This window comes from Erinaceus europaeus, chromosome 10 (assembly GCF_950295315.1).
Source record: "Erinaceus europaeus chromosome 10, mEriEur2.1, whole genome shotgun sequence".
NCBI classification, from domain to species: domain Eukaryota; kingdom Metazoa; phylum Chordata; class Mammalia; order Eulipotyphla; family Erinaceidae; genus Erinaceus; species Erinaceus europaeus.
In genome coordinates, this window is record NC_080171.1 from 124,063,450 (window position 1) to 124,087,854 (window position 24,405).

A 24,405-nucleotide genomic window follows, 5' to 3' on the forward strand; every position below is an offset into this window, starting at 1 on the left:
AGAACTGAGCTACGTCAGAGGCGACACGATGGTGCAAGCCTCCTTAAAAGTGTACGTACGACTCGAGGGGCCAGGCGGGGGCGCACCTGGCTGAGCGCACACACTGCAGTGCACAGGGACCCAGGTTCAAGTCCCCCAGGTTCAACTGCAGGGGAAGGCTTCAGGAGTGGTGAAGCTGGGGCTGCAGGTGTCTCCCTGTCTCTCTCCCTCTCTGTCTCCCCCTTCCTCTCAATTTACATCTCTATCCAGTAATAAGTAAATGAATTAACTATTTAAACAATAACTTGAGTCACTTAGGAGCCTGTTCCTTTTGTCCACTCAGAGTCCTTGGAGCTTTGTTTTGTTTGGAGGAGGTGGGTACATGAAGGGCTTCATCAGCTGGGAGGTGATTATTCACAGATGCACAGTCCCGATTGCATAGTATTATCTTTTTTACCCCCTTTTTACTGGAGAGGTAATGGCTTAAGGGCGGGGGTAGGTACCATAATGTTTATGCAAAGACACTCTCATGCCTGAGGCTCCAAAGTCCCATGTTCAATGCCCCGCACCACCACCGTAAGTCAGGGCTCTGGTAAATAAAACAAATTGAGAGGGAGAGGGAGAGGGAAAGGGGGTGGGAGGGAGAGAGAGAGGGGGAGAGAGAGAAGGAGAGAGAAAGAGAGGGGGGAGAGAGAAGAAGAGAGAGAGAGGAGAGAGAGAGGAGAGAGGGGGAGAGAAGAAGAGAGGGGGAGAGAGAAGGAGAGAGAGGGGGGAGAGAGAAGAGAGAGAGGGAGAGAGAGAGGAGAGAGAGAAGGAGAGAGGGAGAGAGAGGAGAGAGAGAAGGAGAGACAGAGAAGGGGAGAGAGGGAGAGAGAGAGGAGAGAGCGAGGGAGAGAGAGAAGGAGAGAGAGAGAAGGAGAGGGAGAGAGGGAGATAAGGAAAGAGAGAAGGAGAGAGGGAGAGGAGAGGGAGAGAAGGAGAGAGGGAGAGAGAGAGAAGGAGAGAGGGAGAGGAGAGGAGAGGGAGAGAGAGAGAGAGAGAAGGAGAGAGAGGGAGATAAGGAGAGAGAGGGCGAGAGGGAGGCTCACAGTGCAGTTGCTGACACACGTGCGACCTCTCATCTCCTCCTGCGGGCGTCTGCAGACTCTCTCCCCCAGCTTCTGTCCTTCCCACCACCCCACACCAGGACCCCAACACCCCGTCATTCCGGTCCACTCTCTCCTCCTCCCCAGAGCCCTCTGCTTGGTACAGTGCCCCACATCCAGTCCAAGTTTCACCTGTTGTCCCGTCCCATCCTTGCCTCTTAAGTTCCACGTAAGAGTGAGATCACTGGCCATTCACCCTTTTCTTTTTTTAACCAGAGCCCTGCTCAGCTCTGGCTGATGGTGGTGTGGGGGATTGAACCTGGGACTTTGGAGCCTCAGGAATGAGAGTCTGTTTGCAGAACCACTGTGCTGTGCATCCCTGCCCCGGTATTCATCCTTTTCTTTCTGGCTTATCTCACTCAACATGATACTTTTAAATTCTGTCCAAGATGTGGGGCAGGAGATGACTTCATCTTTTTTTCCCCTTTTGTTGCCGTTGTTTTATTGTTGTAGTTCTTATTATTGTGGTTATTGATGTCGTTGTTGGATAGGACAGAGAGAAATGGAGAGAGGAGGGGGAAGACAGAGAGGGGGAGAGAAAGACAGACACCTGCAGACCTGCTTCACCACCTGTGAAGCGACTCCACTGCAGGTGGGGAGCCAGGGGCTCGAACCGGGATCCTTCTGCCAGTCCTTGCGGTTTGTGCCACCTGCGCTTAACCCACTGCGCCACCGCCCGACTCCCGACTTCATCATTTTACCAAGTACATGGTAGTCCACCCTGTACATATACCACAACTCTCTTAGCCACTCATCTGCCACTGGGCCTTTGGGCTGTTACAGTTCGTGCTGCAGTGAAGACAGATGAGCATGTCAAGGTCACTGATGATCGTGTCAAGGTCACTGATGATGAGGAAAGCAGATATAAAACAACGGTGTACCACTTGGTACTTGTGAACATGTCACACACTAGAAAAGACAGACACACCCATGTTGGGGGGGGCGGCTCTCCTGCATTGCTGGTGGGAGTGTCAAGGGTCCAACCCTGTGGACATAGCCTGGGGACTCTTGGGAATGCTGGCCGGATACCTGTCTGTGGCCCAGCACTGGCCAAAGGCACATGAGGGGCCTGTATGCAGGGTGCCGCTCCCCTCTGTGTTCTCCCATCCCACTGTCTGGGTGTGGGCATTTCCCGCAGCACACAGACCCTGACTACTCCACTGCCTACGTCACACTGGAGACCGACGCAGAAGACGGGCTCAAAGGATACGGAATCACCTTCACTCTGGGGAAAGGCACTGAAGTCGGTGAGCTGAGCGTCCTCTGAAAGCCCCACTGGGCTTCCATTTCATCCCTATCCAAGTTCCAACCTTATCCTCCTCTGTGTTTATGCTTATCGTGCATGCGTGTGCGTGCGTGCGTGTGCGCGCGTATGCCTGTGTGTGTGTGTGAGTTGCTGTGTATTTCCTTGACAGAGATTAAAAGTGGCTGGATCAGCCTCTCTCCTCACCGCTGTCGGTGGTGTGTGGGATGATGCTCGGATGTCCGGCTCCTTGTAGAGCTGTGAGAACCTGAATCGGCAAGTGACAGAGGGAAATCCGGCAGGTGGGCAGGTGTGGGCTCACCAAGCGAGGCCGGCGATGACAAGCACAGTGATGCCACTGGCCTTTGAAAAGACTCCTCGTGGGAGTCGGGCGGTAGCGCAGCGGGTTAAGCGCATGTGGTGCAAAGTGCAAGGACTGGTGAAGAATCCCGGTTCGAGCCCCCGGCTCCCCACCTGCAGGGGAGTCGCTTCCCAGGCGGTGAAGCAGGTCTGCAGGTGTCTGTCTTTCTCTCCCCCTCTCTGCCTTCCCCTCCTCTCTCCATTTCTCTCTGTCCTATCCAACAATGATGACATCAATAACAACAATAATAACTACAATAATAATGAAAAACAAGGGCAACAAAAGGGAAAATAAATAAATATAAAAATTTGTTTTAAAAAAAAAAAAAGATAAAAAATACTCCACGCCAAGTGGTTTCAGGTTCCTATGTTTCATGGCCGAAGAGGCCGCCCAGGCCGCCCAGCTCTCTCTCCACTGTCCCCTGGGGAGAGATGGTTGTGTAGGACAGCGCAGTCATCCCTGACTCAGAAGCGAAGGGTTGATTACTCAGCAGACGCCTCAAGTCCCTTTATTTTTGAGAGAGAGAAGATGAGACCCTGACAGTTGCTCAGCCCACATACAGGAAAAATTTTAAAGAAATTTTATCTTTAAATTTTATTTTAGTTCAGTTTTAAGAATTTATTGAGTATTTATTTATTTATTTATTTATTCATTCATTCATTCATGAGAAAGATAGGAGAGAATTCATTCATGAGAAAGATAGAGTGAGAAGAACCAGATATCACTCTGGTCCCTGTGCTGCCGGTGATTGAACTCAGGACCGCCTGCTTGAGGGTCCAGTGCTTTATCCACTGCGCCACCTCCCGGACCACATCTTTAAAATTCACTGGCACTCTGGCAGCTCCATGCTCACTAACTCCACCACTCCCAGTGGATCCATTTTCTTTCCTTCTGATCTTATAGAGAGGGGTGCGTGGGGCAGAGTCTTAGAGCATCACTCTGGCACATGCAGTGTGGGGAGTTGAACTCTTCACCTCATGCTTTCAAGTCCAGAGCTGCACACCTAGCGGTTCCAATTCCATTTCCACCCCTTTGTGACTTCAGAATGGTTCTTTGTGGTAAAGTGGTTAGCTGCCACTTAGTAGATGCCTTTTGAAACGTGAGCCTTGCTCCATATTTCAGGTGACTCACTGCAGCTTCTCTTGCTGTGTGACGCATCTCACATGAAAGATAGCATGGCCCATTAGCTTCTCACATGAAAGATAGCATGGCCCATTAGCTCATAAAGGTTCTTCTGCAGCCTATCAACTTTTTTTCTTTCTTTTTTTACCAGAGTTCAGCTCTGGTTTATGGTGGTGCAGGAGATTGAACCTGGGACTTTGAAGCCTCAGGCATGAGAATCTTTGCATAACCATTAAGCTATCTACCCCAACCGGTTTATCAACTATTATAATCTAGTCATTCTTTCATGATAAAGAAGAGCAAATAATTAACATTCTTTGTCATTATGAAGGGGATGCTTGCTGTGTGTCTGTCACAGAGGGAAGGTCATTGTTTTGTTCTGCACAGAGTAGACTTTTTGTTTCTTTGCCACGAGGGTTCTGGCTGGGGCTCGATGTCTCCGCTAAGAATCCCCTGCTCTCAGTGGCCACATCTCTCTCTGGTAGAGACAGACAGAAACTGGGGGGAGAGACAGACATCTGCAGCTCATTTAGCCCCCCGCTGCAGGTGGGGCCCAGGGTTTGTGTGTGGTACTCTTACCACTGTCTGGTTCCACGGTCCATTTTTAATAGGAAAGGGAAATATGAAAGCTGGTATTTGAAAGCTTCCTGCCAGCATTTGGCTGAGATACCCATGACCACCTACGGGTCTCGCCGACTTGTGCAGTGGGGGGTGGGAGCCCAGGTTGGGTGCTGAGCACATGTCCTCACAGGACACAGCGCCCGCTTTGTCAACAGAAAGCTGCCTTCACGAGCCAGTTTTCCCAGATGCATTTTCTGTCCGTTCAGTCAGATATGCAAATCTGAAGTGGGTGGCTCTTTTTATTATTATTCGGGGAGGCTTACAGTACAGTTTTCAACACATGGGTACGATTTCTCACCTCGCCATGATAGGCATCTGTCAAAGCTATGTCAGTAATTGTAGACACACATCAACCTGGGTCCTCGCACACTGTAACGTGCTCTCAGCTGGATACGCCTCCTCCCGGCCCTCTTTTCTTTTTTTCACTCTGTAAGTCAAAATCTCATCACTGTTATGGGGGATAATGGCTCAGTGCAGTCACAGAAACATGGGTGGGAGCACTCATCTCCCTAAGCTACAGGAAGCAGGACTCAGGGTTCCTCCCTCTCCTTCCCCTTTTTCCTTTTTCGTCTTTTCAGCTTTGGCCTAGGGTGGTGTGGGGGCCTGAGCCTGGGACTTTGGAGACTTTTTGGGACTTTGGAGAGTCTCTCCATAACCACTATGCTGTCTACCCCCACACTCCCTCCTTCCCCAGAGTCCTCTGCTTTGGTGCAATACACCACACCCAGTCCAAGTTTTACTTTGTATTTTCTCTCTCTGTCATAACTTAAGTTCCACATATAAAAGTGAGATAATTTAGTATTGCTCTTCTCTTTTTGATTTATTTTACTTAACATGATGTCTTCAAATTTCACCCAAGATGAGGCAAAGGAGATGACTTCATTATTTTAAACAACTGAGTAGCACTCTGTTGTGTATATACACCAGAACTTTCTTTTTCTTCTTTTTTTTTTAAACTTTAAGAAAAGAGAAACACTGACAAAACTGTAGGATAAGAGGGGTTCAACTCCACACAATTCCCACCATCAGATCTCCGTATCACATCCCCTCCCCTGATAGCTTCCTACTCTTTTTTTTTAAATTTATTTCTTTATTGGGGAATTAATGTTTCACATTCAACAGTAAATACAATAGTTTGTACATGCATAACATTCCCCAGTTTCCCATTTAACAATACAACCCCCACTATGTCATTTATCATCCTTCATGGATTTTTTTTTTTTTTTTTAACTAGAGCACTGCTCTGCTCTGGCTTCTGGTGGTGCAGGAGATTGAAAATGGGACTTGATGGAGCCTCAGGCTTGAGAGTCTGTTTGCATAACCATTATGCTATCTACCCCCCCCCCAGCTTTCCTATTCTTTATCCCTCTGGGAGTATGGACCCAGGGTCATTGTGGGATGCAGAAGGTGGAAGGTCTGGCTTCTGTAATTGCTTCCCCACTGGACATGGGCGTTAACGGGTGGATCCACACTCCCAACACCAGAACTTTCTTATCTACCCTGGGATGCCTGGAGAAACTCCTTACTCTGTCAGAGCAATATGAGTCAGTATAATTCCCGTATATGTCGAAATAAATTAATGTAAGTCGTCAAGGCTAAGTGTCGCATCTGTTCAGACACTTCGCTGAATAAGTGAGGAGAGTGATTCAGGAGCACTGCGGCTAAACTCTCAGATCTATGATTCTTTTTTACCAACTAGTAGCAGCTCAAAAGGCATTTGCTTTACTCAAAGATTAAGTTCAGTCTATGGGTCCATCTGGTCTACTCATGACATGTCGGTTCTGATAACCACAGGAGACATAGGCAGACATTTTTTAAAACTGTATGCTTTTAAAACAGTTTCCAGTGTACCCTTTTCCCTTATTTAGATATATAAAGACATATTTCCCTATCTCTACCTCTATCTAAAAAATAAAGGGAAAAGGTACACTGGAAAGACATGTTTTAAAGGTATACACTTAAAAAAAAATGCCAGTGTTTTCATTAGTTTGTGGTATTTTCATGTCTTCATTGCTGGACTTCACACCAGAACATGAACAAGAGTGAAATGCTTTATTTATGTTATGCCCAGAGGTTCGAGTCCCAATCTCATACAAAGAAGACCAGAGTCACATGCAATAGCAAGAGCCTTTATTAGCAAGCTTAAGCTTGCCGCTGACATTCTTCCATGCAAGGGGAGAGTCTGTGACCCTGATCATTTCTCATCCCACCTTTTTATAGTTATCACAAGGTGGGTACAGGTGGAAATATTTACGCAGAACAAGGAACAGTTGGTTTCGGGTTAACGGCTGTTCTTATCTACCTCTTCAATTTATTGCTTCCAGGGTTATCACTGGGGCTTGGTGCCTGCACTACGAATCCACTGCTCCTGGAGGCCATTTTTCCCATTTTGTTGCCCTTGTTGTTGGGCTTGTTGTAGTTGTTATTGTTATTGTTGTCATTGGATAGGACAGAGAGAAATGGAGAGAGGAGGGGAAGACAGAGAGGGGGAAAGAAAGACAGACACCTGCAGACCTGCTTCACCGCCTGTGAAGCGACTCCCCTGCAAGTGGGGAGCCGGGGGCTGGAACCGGGATCCTTACGCCGGTCCTTGCGCTTTGGGCCACGTGCGCTTAACTACTGCACTATCACCCAGGTCCTGTGAAATGCTTATTTAACAGTGGTCTGTGCTGTGAACACTGGACTTCACACCAGAACACGGACAGGAGTGAAATGCTTATTTAACAGTGGTCTGTGCTGTGAACGCTCTCGCCCCCCATGTGCTCAACAAGGACCTCGGGGACATTGTTGGTGATTTCCGGGGCTTCTACAGGCAGCTTACAAGTGACAGCCAGCTCAGATGGGTGAGTGTTCTGTTGTCAAATGCCCCATAGATAATGTTACTAAGGCCCAAGATGTCTTTGGTTGCAGTGAATATGAAAGTGGAGACAGGCTTACAATTTTAAGATGAAACATTTTATTGATGATTACATATGACTCATTAAATAACATAAGCACCCATGATTCTCCCTCCTCCTCTCCCTTTCCCTCTGCTTCTTTTTTTTTTAAATAAACATATTTTTTGTCTTTATTTATTTATTTATTTAATTTATTTATTCCCTTTGTTGCCCTTGTTGTTTTATTGTTGTAGTTATTACTGTTGTTGTCGTTGTTGGATAGGACAGAGAGAAATGGAGAGAGAAGGGGAAGACAGAGAGGAAGAGAGAAAGACAGACACCTGCAGACCTGCTTCACCACCTGTGAAGTGACTCTCCTGCAGGTGGGGAGCCGGGGCTCAAACCGGGATCCTTATGCCAGTCCTTGTGCTTTGCGCCACCTGTGCTTAACCCTCTGCTCTACAGCCCAACTCCCTCCCTCTGCTTCTTTTTATCCGGATCTCTAGTTCTATCTAAAAAATAAGGGGGAAGGGTGCACTAGAAGCAGTGAATTCAGACAGGCACAAAACACTAGAAAGTCTGGTGGCAAAACAAACAAAAAACACCAAGAAAACAGCAAACAAGAAAAAATGACCCAGAAAAAAAGAGACTTGACAGCTGCATGCAGCATGGAAATTTAAATAAAGCACGTTGTCTGAATAGGTCATGGCATTTGACTGTAGGTCACCGTTCACTTACTAGTATCCTGTCAACAATGGTGTGTTTCTTGGATGGATTCCTGTTATGCAAGAAAATAGCTTTGTTTTTAGAAGTGACACTGAAGCGTTCAGGACTGGAGGGACATGATATTAGTCATGATTGGTGCAAATGGACAAATATTATTTATATGTATATATTTAATGTTTTATTTGTATATATTTGTACATAAATGTTACATCTGTGGAGAGAGGGAGAGGAAATATACCTAAGTTTTGGGTAATACTGTCATACAACTCTTCTGTATATTGGAAAATAATTAAACAAAACGCCTTAGTCTTTGGGCCTGGGCAGTGGTGTAGCTGAGAGCACTTGCACCTTGTGCAAGGACCCGGCTCAAGGCCCCCAGTCCCCACCTGCAGGGGGAGCTTCACGAGTGATGAGCCAGTGCTGCAGGTATCTCTCTGTCCCCTCCCCTTCTCAGGTCCTCTCTGTCCTATCAAATCATGTTAATTTTTTAAAATCTTGGTCTTTAACAGGGTTACCATTGGTGTCTCTTAATTCTAGAAACACAGTTCTTGCCTAGAAGCCCAGACATCGTTCTCATGTATCTTGCTTCCTAACCAGATTGGTCCTGAGAAAGGCGTTGTGCATCTGGCTACGGCAGCGATTCTCAATGCCGTGTGGGACCTGTGGGCCAAGCAAGAGGGAAAGGTAACTCTCCTGGGAGCCTCTGCGTGTCGCAGGGAGACCCGCGGCAAGGAAATCAGTATGTTCTCATAGAGGGCCGGCCTTCTAAAGACCAGAGACAAACACACAGCAGCTCCTGAAAGGAGACACACAGAACTGTGACCTTCTCCCCGCAGCAATGTTGGCAGCAGTCAGGAACCGGTGGGACTGAAGGGCAGATAAAGAAGAGCATGGGAATGAGGGCTAGGAGACGGCCTTGAAACAAGCCGACTGCAGGTGTCTTTGTGTTTGTTTGTTATTTCATAGCATTTCTTTTATTTTCCCCTTTATTGGGGGATTAATGGCTCACAGTTGACAGTAAAAGACAGTAGCTGCACAACACCCTCACCCCCCGGGTCCTCCTCCGCCATCAGGCTAGGTGTCTTTCTTATTGCCAAAGTTTCCTGTTCCTGCATCTACTGACAGGAACAAATGTCTACATTATACATGATTTACAAACTCGTGTCTTTTCTTTTCTTCAAGCCTCTGTGGAAGTTACTTGTTGACATGGTAAGTCAATTTTTAAATATTAGTGTAAATGAAATCAGTTTCATGGATTCCTTGCCTTGTGATAATCAGTCACTAGATATATTCAGGACTGTCTGTGAATCACTGCACTGATGATAAAGCCAAATGACGAAGAAGGAAAACAAAAACCAAAAAACCAAGCTGGTGAAATGTGCTTGTCCTTTAGTGGCACTGAGCGTGAGGGTAATTGTGGCCAGAGTTGTCACCTGATGGGAGTACAGCGCCTAGGTCCTCTTTGTCCTCAGGGCTTCTACACAGGGCACACTTGCTCTGAACCTCTCCTTTCCTTTGTAGAGAGACAGAGAATGAGAAGGAAGTGGGGGAGGGAGAGGGAGAGAGAGGGAGAGAGGAGGGACAGGCCTGCAGTAAGCACCTTTTGACACTTACGAAGCTGTCCCCTGCAGGTGGGAGCCAGGGGCTGAATCCAGGCCCTTGCACGGCCCTTGTGACATGTGTGCTCTACAAGATCCAACACCACCTGACCCCTGAGCCTGTTTTTATTTCTCCTATGAAAAAAAAAATTATTGTCATTTTTCTAGAAACCTTGCAGAATTGGTTTAAAGACCTAAGGGGAAGCAGTGTTTCACAAACTCTGAAGAGTAAGACGCTGTTATCAGGATATTATTTTGTCCGTTTGTTTACATGTTTTCATGGAAGTTCTCTTAAAAGAAACTATTTCAGTATTGAAAAAGCTTTTATTTATTTATTTTTAATATTTTATTCCCTTTTGTTGCCCTTGTTTTACTGTTGTCGTTATTATTGTTGTTGTTATTGATGTTGTCATTGTTGGATAGGACAGAGAGAAATGGAGAGAGGAGGGGAAGACAGAGAGGGGAGAGAAAGTTAGACACCTGCAGACCTGCTTCACCGCCTATGAAGCGACTCCCCTGCAGGTGGGGAGCCAGGGCTCGAACCAGGATCCTTATGTGGGTCATTGTGCTTTGCGCCACATGTGCTTAACCCGCTGCGCTACAGCCTGACTCCCTTGAAAAAGCTTTTAAGGTGTTCAACAGCGAGGGGTCCAGGTGACGGTGCACCTGCGTTCCAGCCCCTGGCCCCACCTGCAGGGGAAAGCTTCATGAGTGGTGAAGCAGGGCTGCAGGTGTCTCTCTCTCTTCCTCTCAACCTCCCCCTCTCAACTTCTCTCTGTCTCTATTCAATAATAAATAAGTAAATAAAAAGGTTCATAAGTGTTCAGCAGTGACAGTGGAATACTATGTTCAAGCAAAGCTTCAGTGGGGATGGAGTGACCAGTTATGTTTCCACTATCGTTAGACTGGGGTCGGGGAGAGGTCTCGGCTGGGGTGAGACTAGCGTGTGGGCCTCCCTGTGTGCTGGGGGCGGTGGGGCTAGCAAGGCCAGCAGTGTCGCAGAGGGCACACTCACCGTCAGTCCACACTGCCCCTGTTGCCAACGTGCCTCACCGTATTTGACAGGAGAGGAACTAGCCCAGGGGCTTGCTGCTGACCAAGCGGACACCGGCTTGCCCCCAAGACCAGCCTCTCCCCTTCAGCCCTGAAGTATAGAGCCAGGATACGGAGTAACACTGAACTCCTCTGTTCACCTGACTAGTTGAGAGCCTGCCTCATGGCAGCTCCAGTTAGAATGGGGAGTCCCAGGGGTCAGCGCATGAGGCCCGAGGACGTGTCTGGAGGGGGCAGTGACTCTCCGAGGGACTCTGCTGAGAATGAGAGAACCACACAATCTCACACAACCTCCAGTGGCTCTTTCCCAGGAAAGACAGTGCCTCTGCGTGAGTGTAAACAGAGTTAGAAACTTCCCTGTTCTTTTTCCTTCCTCCTCCAGGGCAATAGATGGTGTTCAGTGGCTATACTGCTCTACTCCTGGAGGCCATTTTCCCATTTTTTAAAATAGATAAGACAGAAATCGAGAGAGGAAGGGAAGAGAAAAAAAGAGAGGGGGAGAGAAAGACAGACACCTGCAGACCTGCCTCACCGCCTGTGAAGTGACCCCCCCTGCAGGTGGGGAGCTGGGGGCTCGAACCGGGATCCTTGTGCTGGTCCTTGAGTTTAGTATCATGTGCGTTTAACCCAGTGCACCACCACCGGGCCCTGCTGTCCTGTTCTTTATCCATCTGGAAGGATGGGACACGGAACTCTGGTGGTAGGAACTGTATGGAATTGTATCCTGTTATCTTACTATCTTGTCGATCGTGATTAAGTCACTAATAAAAAACTAAAAAGGAAACATGACCCACGAGTGAGCGCTGACTGAGGCCTTCTGCACCCTCCTGTGTTGGCAGGACCCCAGGACACTGTCATCCTGCATAGACTTCAGGTACATCAGCGACGTCCTGACTGAGGAGGAAGCCTGTGGTGAGTGGTGCTCAGGTGACGTGGAGCCTGGAGCCTGCTGACGTGCTTGTTGTCTGAATGAGTGACACACCTTCTGTCTTTTCCAGAAATACTGCAGAAAAATCAAGCTGGCAAAAAAGAGAGAGGTAGGTCGTAGGGAAATTTTCTCCATGGTTTTTGCTGCCCTTGTCACTTTGGAGCGTCCCTGGCCTCCGGAACGTCCGCCGTGCTCCCATGTGCCCCACGTGTGGCAGGCAGCCAGGTCCCCTGAGCTGAGTGAGGACGAGGAAGCCGCTGGGTGTGACTGGTGTCCGACGCTTTACTGGGGGCCTGGGGGTCCACCGTACAGGTGTCTGCACAGGGTGCAGTCTCTCACCTCCCCACGGTAGGTGTCTGCCCGATGTGCCACCCCAGCTCAAGGCCGTCACGGAATCAAAGCTTGGTGGGTGTGGTTTCCTACTTCACAGCCTTCACCTCTGCACAGGACTGTGCTAAGGGTACAGGAAGGTCCTTGGCCAGGGAGGCAGTGGGAACGGATATCCCCAGTCTGCAGGGTGACATCCTCAGGATCCGCAGGCCACGCCACGGGGCTGGGCTCGGGGGCTGGGGGAGTGTGACGCTGGGGCCAGAAGAGCAGCTGGCTTCCCGTGGGGGTGGCTCAGCTGTAGACAGTCACAGTGTTGAGGCTTCTCGGACAGTGCACAGACAAGTGTTGTCTCCACAGAGGCGCAAATGCTGACACAGGGCTACCCTGCCTACACCACGTCGTGTGCCTGGCTGGGGTACTCGGATGACAGGCTGAAGCAGGTGGGCAGGTCTCAATGTCTGTCTGTCTCTATCCAATAAGTAAAGATAAAAATAAAGGCATAGTTTTTATTTTCTGGCTCATAAGGCAATCAGAGTGTTTGTAAAGGACAGACATGGGTGTCGGAGATGCCCAGTGGGTCAGGAGGGCAGGACAGACATGGATGTCGGAGATGCCCAGTGGGTCAGGGGGGCAGGACAGACATGGATGTCAGAGATGCCCAGTGGGTCAGGGGGGCAGGACAGACATGGATGTCGGAGATGCCCAGTGGGTCAGGGGGGCAGGACAGACATGGATGTCGGAGATGCCCAGTGGGTCAGGGGGACAGGACAGACATGGATGTCAGAGATGCCCAGTGGGTCAGGGGGGCTTTGTGGTGTGTGCTCACAACTGTGCTCCCTTCCCCACAGCTCTGCACAGAGGCTCTGAAGGGCGGCTGGACCAGGTAATTTCTGGATGACTGGCCTTTCCCTGTTGGTAGTGCAAGAGGCTCTGAGGGGAGTCAGGCGAAAGGTAGCGCAGCAGGTTAAGTGCAGGTGGCGCAAAGCGCTGGGACCTGCGGTAGGATCCCGGTTCAAGTCCCCGGCTCCCCACCTGCAGAGGAGTCACTTCACAGGTGGTGAAGCAGGTCTGCAGGTGTCTGTCTTTCTCTCCCCCTCTCTGTCTTCCCCTCCTCTCTCCATTTCTCTCTGTCCTATCCAACAACAGTGGCATCAACAACAATAATAATAACTACAATAATAAAACTAGGGCAACACAAAGGAATAAATAAATATTTAAAAATTTTAATAAGAAAAGAAGATGGGATCATGGGAGGAAAATATTAAAAAAAAAAAAGAGGCTCTGAGGATCCAGGATCCAAGGGCGTGCAGGACTCTAGGACTCACTCAGAAGGTGTCTGGTGCACAGAAAGGAGACTCATTGTAGAGCATGCTTCCCTACAGAGGGCCTGTGGCTCCAAGCCAGGACCCAGGAGACCTTGGAGACCGCCAGTCAAGAGCACCAGTACAGTTCACAAAACGATTTATTTATTTACTTCTTCCTCCAGGGTTACCACGAGGGCCAGTGCCGGCACTACAAATCCACTGCTCCTCAAGGCATTTTTTCCCACTTCATTGGACAGGCCAGACAGAAACTGAAAGGAGTGGGAGAGGTAGAGGGGGAAAAGGACCTGCCTCGCCGTCTGTGAAGCGTCCCCCTTACAGGTGGGGAGCAGGGGGCTCGAACCCAGATTCTAGAGCGGGATCTTGCACTTAGCACTGTGTGAGCTTAACCTAAGACAGTGTTACTTTTCAAGTAACTTGTCTAGAGATTGATTAGGAAATAGCAGTTACTAGAAAATATAATCTATAGATTATTTATAGAAATAGTAACTTCTACAGAAAATTCAGATCTCCCTTTCTTTCCTCCTGCCCTTCTTTCTTTTTTTTTTTTAAATTTATTTATTTATTCCCCTTTGTTGCCCTTGTTGTCTTATTGTTGTAGTTATTGTTGTTGGATAGGACAGAGAGACATGGAGAGAGGAGGGGAAGACAGAGAGGGGGAGAGAAAGACAGACACCTGCAGACCTGCTTCACCGCCTGTGAAGCAACTCCCCTGCAGGTGGGGGGCCGGGGCCTCAAACCGGGATCCCTGCGCCAGCCCTTGCAGTGTGTGCTTAGCCTAGTGTGCTACTGCCCAACCCCCCTTCCTTCCTTCCTTCCTTCCTTTCTTCCCATTTCTTCTTCATTTCTTCCTTGCCACCTTTCTTTCTTTCTTTCTCTTTTTCCTTCTCTCTCTTCATTCTTCCCCTAAGTCAAGAGAAATCCAACAGCCAAACCACAATTCCTTTGCAGGTTTAAAGTGAAAGTCGGCGCTGACATGCAGGATGACGTGCGCAGGTGCGGCCTTATCAGGGACATGATCGGGCCTGAGAAGACTCTGGTAAGTAGCCGCCTCTTCCACTGTCAAGTCAGCCGATTGGCAGGGAGCCTCTGTTCAAAGCTGAGACACCACTTCCAAGCCAGGCTTAATTAACACTGGGGATTCCAACACTTAGTGGCAGAAGAAATACAGTTCGGGGCTCTTGTAGGAAGCAAACGCTCATTAAAACGAAGGGGCTGACGTTCTCAATTTTCCATTCTGTGTGAGTCATGAGAGATCGCACGCAGCTAGGGATTGCTTTGCTTCACTGCGGCAGAGTCTGGGCAGAGTCTGGAGACTCCTGAGCAGCAGGTCCCCCCTGGTAAGGTCTAGTCCACTTGACCTGAGTGCCGATCTCAGGCTGAGACAAAGGTGAGGAGACGAGGTCTTTCCTGAGTGTCATTTCATAAACACTTTTATTATGTGTAATTATTGTCATGCAAAGACGTCACAATAAAACTTTGTTTTATTGTGTTTCTGAACTTTGGGGGCATGTTTCATAAGTTAAAGCAGTTTGAGTCCTCAGCCTGGGTCAGAAGTCCCAGACTGTATTCCACATTAGTCTTCTGAAGTCATCCTCATCTGAATAATTTACAGCAATTGATTCTGCAGAGTTCTCTGGTTCTTGTAGCCTCCCTCCCCGAGGGGACTGTCACCACTTGGCTCACTCTCCTGGAGGTACCTGCCTCTGCATCTGTCTTCTGGAAGCTTGACCTTGTCTGGATAGAGGAAGCCTGCCTGCCTGCCTGCCTGCCTTCCTTCCTTCCACTATTGCTTTCTTTTAATATTTTTATTTGTTTTATTTAGTGAGAAAGAATACAGAGGGAAAGATACTAAGAGAGACCAGAACACTGCTCAGTTCTGGCTTATGGTGGTGCTGGGAATTGAACCTGGGACCACAGAGCCTAAGGCTTCAAAAGCTTTTTTGCAAAACCACTATGCTATCTCCAAGCCCCTGTGCAGGGAGCCTTTCTTGGCTTCTTGAAGAAACTCAGCACTGACTGTGTGTTTCTGAGTGAGGACGTACTTCCTTTAAGCACAGGCATTCCATTCCACCGGACGGACGGACAGACGAACGGACGGTGTCTATGGTCAAAGTGCAGACTGAACCAGAGCTGCTGCTGGTTTGAGGGGAGCCTGTCTCCTGTGCTCCCAGCCAGGGCACTTCCTCTGCAGTAGGAGTCCAGGCCTGGCTGTGTCCCATCCCATCCTGCTGACAAGCCAGCCTCCTGGGGGCCGAGGGAAAGGCGGCTTCCTTCCCAGGGCAGCTGCGTCTCAGCCTGTGGGGTGGAGTGACAGCACTCGCTCCCTGAGCCGCAGCCGCAGGTGCAGCGGTCGGCCAGTGGCCGCCAGGGTCTCCTCTTGCAGATGATGGACGCCAACCAGCGCTGGGATGTGCCCGAGGCCGTGGAGTGGATGGCAAGACTGGCAGAGTTCAAGCCTCTGTGGATTGAGGAGCCCACCTCTCCTGATGATATTCTGGGGCATGCTGCTATCTCCAGGGTATGAGAGCTGCACTGGGCTGGGCAGTGGTGCATGGGGTAGAGCGCACACATTACCACATGCAGGGACCCAGGTTCAAATCTCCAGTCCCACCTGCAGAGTGTGTGTGTGTGTGGGTCTCATGAGCAGTGAAGCAGTATTGCAGGTGTCTCTCTCTTTCCATCTCCATTTCCTTTTTCCTTCTCAATTTCTGTTTTTATCAAGAAATGTTTTTTTTTAATTTTTCTTTTTTATTATTTTATGTATATATATTTATTTATTTCCCCTTTTGTCACCCTTGTTGTTTTTTATTGTTGTTGTAGTTATTATTGTTGCTGTTATTGATCTTGTCATTGTTGGATAGGACAGAGAGAAATGGAGAGAGGAGGGGAAGACAGAGAGGGGGAGAGAAAGACAGACACCTGCAGACCTGCTTCACCGCCTGTGAAGCAACTACCCTGCAGGTGGGGAGCCGGGGGCTCAAACCGGGATCCTTACGTCGGTCCTTGCGCTTTGTGCTACGTGTTTAACCCGCTGCGCTATAGCCCGACTCACAAAAAATGTTTTTAAAGAGAGAGAAAGACACCTGCAGATCTGCTTCACCACTGTGAAGTGTCCCTACCGCTGGTGGGGAGCGGGGACTCAAACCCAGATCCTTGTGCGGGTTCTTGCGCTTTGTACTGTGTGCCTAACCCGGCGCACCGAGGCCCGGCCCTGTCTCTCTTTCCATCTGAAGAAATTGGTCCGCTGTGGTGAAGTCCTGGGAATGACCAAAAAACGGAAACGTGAGAATCCGTGCTGCCCTCTGACTCTGCCGCTGCTGCGGGTTCTGGTTCCTTCTCCCTCCCTCCGATGTTTCCCTCAGGACCTGACGAGAGTGGAGCTCGTGACAAGTACTAGCCGTGCACACCTTCATCTTTAGTTTAAGCCAGCTTCCCCTCTGCTCATATTTCTGCTGATTTTAGAGAAGGAATGCTGGGAGTTGAAAGGCTACCAGCACTCCAAAGATTAACAAGCCCAGTTCCCATAACTTATAAATATAAAAATCTGATGTTAAAGTATCTTACTCACCCAAAATGAAATCAAATGTGAACATCACCCTGCTGACTCAGAGGGAAAGGTTTGTGGGGTCAGTGTCTAGGTCAGACCAAGAAAAGGCTGTCCGTCTGTCGCTCTGTGAACGTGTCAGAGCACAGAGGCCAAGGCACTCAGCTCCTCAGGACAGAGGATAATATCAAAAGATGTTTTTTAAATACTTTATATATATATTTATTTATTTTCCCTTTTGTTGCCCTTGTTGCTTTATTGTTGTAGTTATTATTGCTGTTGATGTCGTTGTTGTTGGATAGGACAGAAAGAAATGGAGAGAGGAGGGGAAGACAGAGAGGGGGAGAGAAAGACAGACACCTGCAGACCTGCTTCACCGCCTGTGAAGCGACTCCCCTGCAGGTGGGAGCCGGGGGCTTGAACCGGGATCCTTACACCGGTCCTTGTGCTTTGCACCACCTGCACTTAACCCACTGTGCTACCACCCAGCTTCCTAGGAAGGACCCTTTCGACGCATCCTTCCTGAACTCTGTCCTTCTAGAATGTAGTGTCAGGACCCAGGGCCATTCATCTCTGTGTGTCTCACAAATCAACATGGGATCTGCCTGTGCCAAGAATCCTGTGTTTAAGAAATGCCCTCCGCTCCTCCCACTCTGTAGGCCAGCTGCAGCGAAGCATCCGAAATATGTGCAATCCAGACAGATGGAATGCAGGCCAGAGCTCTGAGTGCCGGGGAGGGACTGTGGAAAGGCCAGTGAGGAGAGACAGGTGTGCTTTGGGGCCTCGGCAGTGAAGTGACCCCCCACCTCCTCGGTAAACAGAGCTGTGGCCTCGCAAGGCACCTTGCCAGAATGAGAAGCTGAGTGAGGTGGTTACTCCAGACTTTGGCCCAGGGTTCTTACAAGATGTCCGCCACTGGCCTGCCCCACCGGGGACCCGGCCCTGCCTGCCTGCCGTGTCTCCTTGGGAGTCCTTCCAGGCTGTGCCTCCCTGGCATTCTATCACGCTCCTCACCCCCTAGGAAGCTTCTGAGGAAAGGCAGACAGATAGGCCGACCAGAGCGGGAGCCTGGCGATGTGTGGCACAGCCTGGGAGTACCCTGAGGGTGGTGGGAAGGGCAACAGGACATGCCAGTCACAGCTCGGGATGCTCCGGACGTGCCGCTGAACACGGAGCCGCTGTGGCTGGTGCCGAGTGAGAGAAAGGGACTGGAGGCAAGCGGACCAGCAGCAGCATCAGGACGGATTGGCGTGAGAAGATATATTGGTTTGTCAGACACGTCATGATGGTTTTTTTCTTGTTCTTTCTTTTCTGCTTTTCCATTCAGTAGGAGAGATGAAAGGGAACGTCGAGTAGAGCAGATCTAGGAAATACTTCAAGGGACCGGGCAGTGGCGCACTTGGTTAAGCGCACATAGTACTAAGCGCAAGGACCCAGGTTCAAACTCCCACTCCCCACCTGCAGGGGAGTCGCTTCCCAGGCGGTGAAGCAGGTCTGCAGGTGTCTGTCTTCCTCTTCTCCTCTCTGTCTTCCCCTCCTCTCTCCATTTCTCTCTGTCCTATCCAATAAAATGGAAAAAATGGCTGCCAGGAGCAGTAGATTTGTAGTGTTGGCACTGAGCCCAAGATAACCCTAGAGGGGGGAAAAGTAAATACTTCAAGAAGTAAATCAAACGTGTCACCTATTCAGTGATAGAAACATATACGCTTCAAAGATGCAAAATGAGAAAGACAAAATCTTTCCCCTCTCTCTGCCATTTTCTTTTGAGATAAGAACTCAGTATACTTAAATCAGAAATTCCAGGAGGCAAAAGCTGTTAGTCCTAGAAGCTGCATCTGAAATCATTTCTTTTTTTTAAAAAATATTTCTTTATTGGGGGATTAATGTTTTACAGGTGGCAGTAAATACAATAGTTTGTACGTGCATAACATTTCCCAGGTTTCCACATAACAGTACATGAAATCATCATTTCTAATTCCTGACCTCTGTAGGCAAGAAGCCTGTGCCTTTGGGTGGTCTGTGAGTCCCCAAGCTCAAGCATTCCATTAGGGGGAGGACAGATGTCAGAATTAGGGTCATCTTAGTTCCTGAACTAAGTAGTTTTCTATGAGGAAGTCGGTCTATCTAGTGATTCAGATTGTCCCCTGGCTCCAGCACTGGTCTAGAGAGAAAATCTGAAGTCAGACAGGGAAGACTGTTTGCCAAGGTCAGTGCGGGGAAGGGTGTGTAGAAGTGGCCAAGGCACAGCCACAGAGTGCTGCAGGTGCAGTGGGCAGCCTGGTGGCTGTAGTTAGGATACCTATCCTTTCTTCCTCCTCTCTCTGGGTCTTGATGGAGTTGGAGTTCAGAGCCCTCTGGTCATCTTACCCTAACATTTCTACCCCTCTGGGAGTCTGGACCAGAGTTCTTTTTTTTTTTTTTTTTTTTTTTTTTATTTATTTAAATTTTTAATTTAAGAAAGGATTAGTGAACAAAGGCATAAGGTAGGAGGGGTACAACTCCACACAATTCCCACCACCCAATCCCCATAACCCACCCTCTCCCATGATAGCCTTCCCATTCTCTAGCCCTCTGGGAGCATGGACCCAGGGTCGTTGAGGGTTGCAGAAGGTAGAAGGTCTGGCTTCTGTAATTGCTTCCCTGCTGAACATGGGTGTTGACTGGTCGTGGACCAGAGTTCTTTAAGAAGAAGGGAGGGAGGGTGGGAGGGCTGGGCAGTGGTGCATCTAGTTAAGCGCACGTAGTACTAAGTGCAAGGAAGGACCTGTGCAAGAATCTGGGTTCGAGCCCCCGGCCGCCCACCTTCGGGGGGGGGTCACTTCACAAGTGATGAAGCAGGTCTGCAGGTGTCTCTCTCTGTCTCTCCCTTTCTATCTCCCCATCTCTCTCTCTCAATTTCTGTCCTATCCAATAAAAAAAAAAAAAAAAGAAAAGTGGCTGCCAGGAGCAGTGGATTCATAGTGCTGGCACCAAGCCCTAGCACAGAATAACCCTGGAGGAATAAAAAAGAGAGAGAGAGAAGGGACAAAACCCTACCAGAGGGAGTCGGGCGGTAGCGCAGCGGGTTAAGCGCAGGTGGCGCAAAGCACAAGTACCGGAGGAAGGATCCCGGTTCGAACCCCGGCTCCCCACCTGCAGGGGAGTCGCTTCACAGGCGGTGAAGCAGGTCTGCAGGTGTCTGTCTTTCTCTCCCCCTCTCTGTCTTCCCCTGCTCTCTCCATTTCTCTCCGTCCTATCCAACAACGATGACATCAATAATAACTACAACAATAAAACAACAAGGACAACAAAAGGGAATAAATAAATAAATATAAAATTTTTAAAAAAACACCCTACCAGAGCCATCCAGTGTGTTTCTTCAGATCAGCTATTCTTAAACACTGGAGTCTCAGCTCCAACCCTCCTGAACTAACGGCAGGCTGCCTTGCATTTCATAGGCGTTGGCTCCTCTAGGAATCGGTGTCGCCACTGGAGAACAGGTGAGTGGGGTCTCAATGGTCAGCACACACAGGGCACCCAGGGAGGAGGATGCACATTAAGCTACACTGCCTGGTGCATTTCGGATGGAGGAATTTTCAGAACCAAAGGAAAACGGGTGATTTTACAGCATTTCAGGGGGGTGTGGAGTCAAACACAGTTAGCAGGCTTCACGTCCTTCTGCAGTTCCTATGACTGAGATCATTCATCTCCTCTCTTTTTTTTTTTTTGAAGCACATTTACTGTTGAGAGGCATGACGTGCACCACATGGTTTTAAGGAAACAGCTTCCAAGCTGAGGCCACACGGTATTTCTGTGCTTAGAACGTGGCACAAGTGCCTGCCCAAATCTGCAGTGCCCGGCCCACGAGCAGTGACACCACGGGGCAGTCTCAGACCCCCGCCAAGGGAGCTGGGCTGCTCAGCTGCGGATGACTGGCCCCTCTGCCTGCTCATCGTATCTGTACTCTGTCCTGATGCTTCTGGTGGCCTCCGCTCGCCAGCCAGAGTTAGCCCTTGATAGATGGTCAGGGGTCATTAACTGTCCCTCCAGCAACATTAAAATGTGTATCTTATTTAGTGAAAGAGACAGAGAGTGACAGATCAGAGCCCCTCTCAGCTCTGGCTTGTGGTGTTGCTGGGAAGTAAACCTGGCACCTCGGAGCCCCAGGCAGGACAGTCTTTTGCAGAACCATTGTGGTGGGGCCGGGCGGTGGCGCACCTGGTTAAGCGCACACATGATAGTGCACAAGGACCTGGGTTCAAGCTCCTGTTCCCACCTGTGGTGGGAAAGCTTCCTGAGTGAAGCAGAGCTGCAGGTTTCTGTCTCTTTCCCTCTCTACCCCACCCTCCCCTCTCAATTTCTATTAAACAGTAAAAACAAATAAATAAAAAAACCCAAAACCACTGTGTTACTCCCCCTCCTGCCACTTGCAGATTTGCCAGCAAGTGAGAGTTTCTCAGGTGAGCTCTTCATGCCGAGTGAGGGAGCAGGTGGGGGCTTCCGGAAGGCTGCTGGTTAGCCCTGGACAGGGCAGGTGCCAGGTTTAGGGCCTCTGAAGGCCCTGGCTGATTCTGCTGGTCCTGTTTCCAGTGCCACAACAGAGTGATATTCAAGCAGCTCCTCCAGGCAAGAGCCCTGCAGTTTCTCCAGATTGACAGCTGCAGGCTGGGGAGTGTCAACGAGAACCTCTCAGTGTTGCTGATGGCCAAGAAGTTTGGCAGTAAGTGCTGGGTTGCAAGGCAGACCCCCCTGGCCGTGTGCAGCTCACTCTTCTTTGCCTGAGACTCATCAAGATTTAATCAGGGAATCTTTGATCGTTTCCATCCGGGAATTTCACTTGTACATATTGATCATCACTGTGGGCAGTAAAAAAAAATAGTTTCTCTTCCCTCTCTGCCCGACCTGGTGTTCAGTAGAAACCTGCCTTTCCTTTAGTTCCTGTGTGTCCTCACGCTGGTGGAGTTGGACTCTGTGAACTAGTACAGCACTTGATCATATTTGACTTCATATCGGTGTCTGCAAGCCTTGAAAACAGGTCAGTGATGTGGCGTGAATCTCAGTGACACCATCCACTCAGGCCGGTCTTTGCACATCCTGCACCTTTGTTTCAGGGATCCCGAGGCATTTGCCTCTACTTCTTTAAAGAAAAAAATTTTTTATCCATTATTTGTTGGATAGAGGCAGTCAGAAATTGAGAGGGAAAGGGGTGACAGAGGATAGAGACAGAGAGACACCTGCAGCCCTGCTTCACCACCTGTGAAGCTTTCCCCCTGCAGGTGGGGTTGCCTCTACTTCTTAACGTGGGGCCGTGGGGCCGTCACGAGAAACGACCTACCATTGGCTAGGAGTTTTGCCTTTTCTTTTACAAAGTTAAGTTCTTGGTAGCCAATTCCCTTTGCTTTGTTCTTGATTTAAAAAAAAAGTATTATGATAGAGGCATAAGTAGGATGAAAAGGGGGTTGTATGGAGGGGAGAAAGAAGTGTTTGCATCCAGGCGGAAGCGAGGGCTGGAGAGGCAGCTTCCCCGGTAGTAGAGCACAGGCACGCGGTCCGTATTTGGGCTCTGACCCGGGAACGGCAGAGCTGGGGAAGCTTTGGTGCTGTGGCATCCACCCCCATCTGAATGGAGAGTGGCCTGAGGACTGAAATGGTGTGTGTGGAGCCAGGACACGTGTGGGTGATAGCGGGAGAGACAGACACACCTCAGCCCTGCTTCACCACCCGCAAAGCTTTCCCCTGCAGGTGGGGACCTAGAGATCGAACCTGGGTCCCTGAGCATCGTAACAGGTGTTCTCGACCAGGTGCCCGCCACCCGGCCCTGAAAGGCCTTCTCATGTGTCTTGTGCTCTTTCGAGACTTCCCTGAGGCCTCACCGTCCACTCCCTCCTAGGATGTGTGAATATGTAGACCACCTACACGAACACTTCAAGTACCCCGTGCTGATCCAGAAGGCCTGCTACCTGCCTCCGAAGGTGAGCACTGCCCGTCTCACTGTGCTGGCGTGAGCTGCGGCAGGGAGCAGAGCGCCAGCTTCTTCCTTCTGTAGCTTTTACAAACACTGCGGGGGCCATAGTAGCGCAGCGGGTTAAGCACACATGGTATGAGGCACAAGGACCCACACAAGGATCCCGGTTCGAGCCCCTGGCTCCCCACCTGCAGGGGAGTCGCTTCACAGATGGTGAGGCAGGTCTGCAGGTGTCTGTCTTTCTCTCCCCGTCTTCCCTTCCTGTTTCCATTTCTCACTATCTAAGGCCTCTAGAAGCCATAGATCCATAGTGCTGGCACCAAGCTCCAGCAATAACTCTGGAGGCAAAAAAAGGAAAACAGAGACTATTTAGTCAATGCCATATTCCCAAAGCCAGTTTAGGGTTTGGTGGTGAAATTTCATGACAGGGCACCTCTAGCACTGCCCTTTCTTCACCAGCTGAGTCTGTGAAATGCGTATATCTGAAGACAAAACCCTTGGGACCAGAACAGATACATGCTTTAATAACACATGAGGACCTGGGTTCAAGTCCCACCCACCACTCGAGAGCACCACATATAGGGCAGACTTCACAGGCAGAGCTGTAGAGCCTCTCCTGTCTCTCGCCTTCTATCTGGAGAAAAGCCTGTGGGAGCCAGACATGGAGCCCCAGAGGCAGGACACACACACACACACACACACACACACACGCATGCACGCACGCACACACACACCCTCTCACCAGAAGCAGGACACACGCACACACCCTCTCACCATTTAGCAAGTTAGGGAACAGACAGGTTTTGACTCCAACTGCTAGCTGGGCCATTTACCCCCATCATGCTAAAGACTGGGATGTCTAAGTCGAATTATCCCAAGACTTACACGACATTGTGTCCATTACTTTTCAAATTGGAAAAACAATTTTCCCCCTTCAAACATTCATCCTCATCAAGAAACAGCTCTCAAAGGAAGACGCTGACTTACTTCTTAGTCCTCAGGACTGAGTCTGTTTCCTTCATCTCAGAGTCTGAGCTCTCTGCTTCAGCTGCCTCTGGCTGGGGTTGCAGGCTGCTTCTAAAAGCAGCTTCAGTACTCTGTTCCCCGTGGCTGTTACTGCTATTCCACTATCTCTCACAGGACGCGGGCTACTCCACAGAAATGAAGGAAGAATCTGTGAAGAAATACCAATATCCAGATGGCGATGTCTGGAGAAAGCTCCTTGCCGCTCAAGGGAAGTAAGTGTTCAGTCCTGACAGCTCTGCTAAGTTTTCTTTGGAATGGTTCTACAAAAATGGAGAAATCACCCTGCTAATCACATCACATCTGGATGGACATCCCACCAACCTCAGGACATCAGCTTAGTGATCAGTTACTTGACTCTGTTTCTTTTGCAAACAAATACTCTCACATTTGACTACTAAATAAATCTAGTTGATCCAGTCAAGGAAGATGCTCTTATAAACTGCCCACCAAGTGCCTGCGCCTAAGCATTAAGCCGTACTTTCATAAGTGTGGCTCTCAGCCTGCTGGAACAACTCCTTGTTCACCACCTGCCGTGAATTAGCAGAATAAACACAGCTCTACAGTGCCATGGGTGTCTGGTAGGC

General features: G+C 49.4%; 1 protein-coding gene across 12 annotated transcripts in view; it reads left to right on the forward strand.

The window, feature by feature from the left end:
• The window catches only part of ENOSF1 (enolase superfamily member 1), a 31,058-nt gene extending 6,816 nt beyond the window's left edge, over positions 1-24,242 (forward strand). The window contains exons 2-16 of one of the 12 annotated variants that reach the window (XM_060200772.1): positions 2,263-2,371; positions 7,199-7,314; positions 8,611-8,757; positions 9,256-9,282; positions 11,564-11,636; positions 11,723-11,761; positions 12,340-12,422; positions 12,831-12,865; positions 14,256-14,343; positions 15,691-15,825; positions 20,289-20,330; positions 21,421-21,550; positions 21,766-21,865; positions 22,721-22,802; positions 23,936-24,242. In XM_060200772.1, coding sequence (XP_060056755.1) covers positions 2,263-2,371; positions 7,199-7,314; positions 8,611-8,757; positions 9,256-9,282; positions 11,564-11,636; positions 11,723-11,761; positions 12,340-12,422; positions 12,831-12,865; positions 14,256-14,343; positions 15,691-15,825; positions 20,289-20,330; positions 21,421-21,550; positions 21,766-21,865; positions 22,721-22,802; positions 23,936-24,037 — 1,308 coding nt within the window. In that variant the 3' untranslated portion in view covers positions 24,038-24,242. Of the gene's footprint in view, positions 1-2,262; positions 2,372-7,198; positions 7,315-8,610; positions 8,758-9,255; positions 9,283-11,536; positions 11,637-11,722; positions 11,762-12,339; positions 12,423-12,830; positions 12,866-14,255; positions 14,344-15,690; positions 15,826-20,288; positions 20,331-21,420; positions 21,551-21,765; positions 21,866-22,685; positions 22,803-23,935 lie in introns of those variants that run through there. The other 11 variants (XM_007519879.3, XM_060200775.1, XM_060200773.1 and 8 more) reach the window with 11 other exon arrangements.
• Positions 24,243-24,405: the final 163 nt, after the last annotated feature.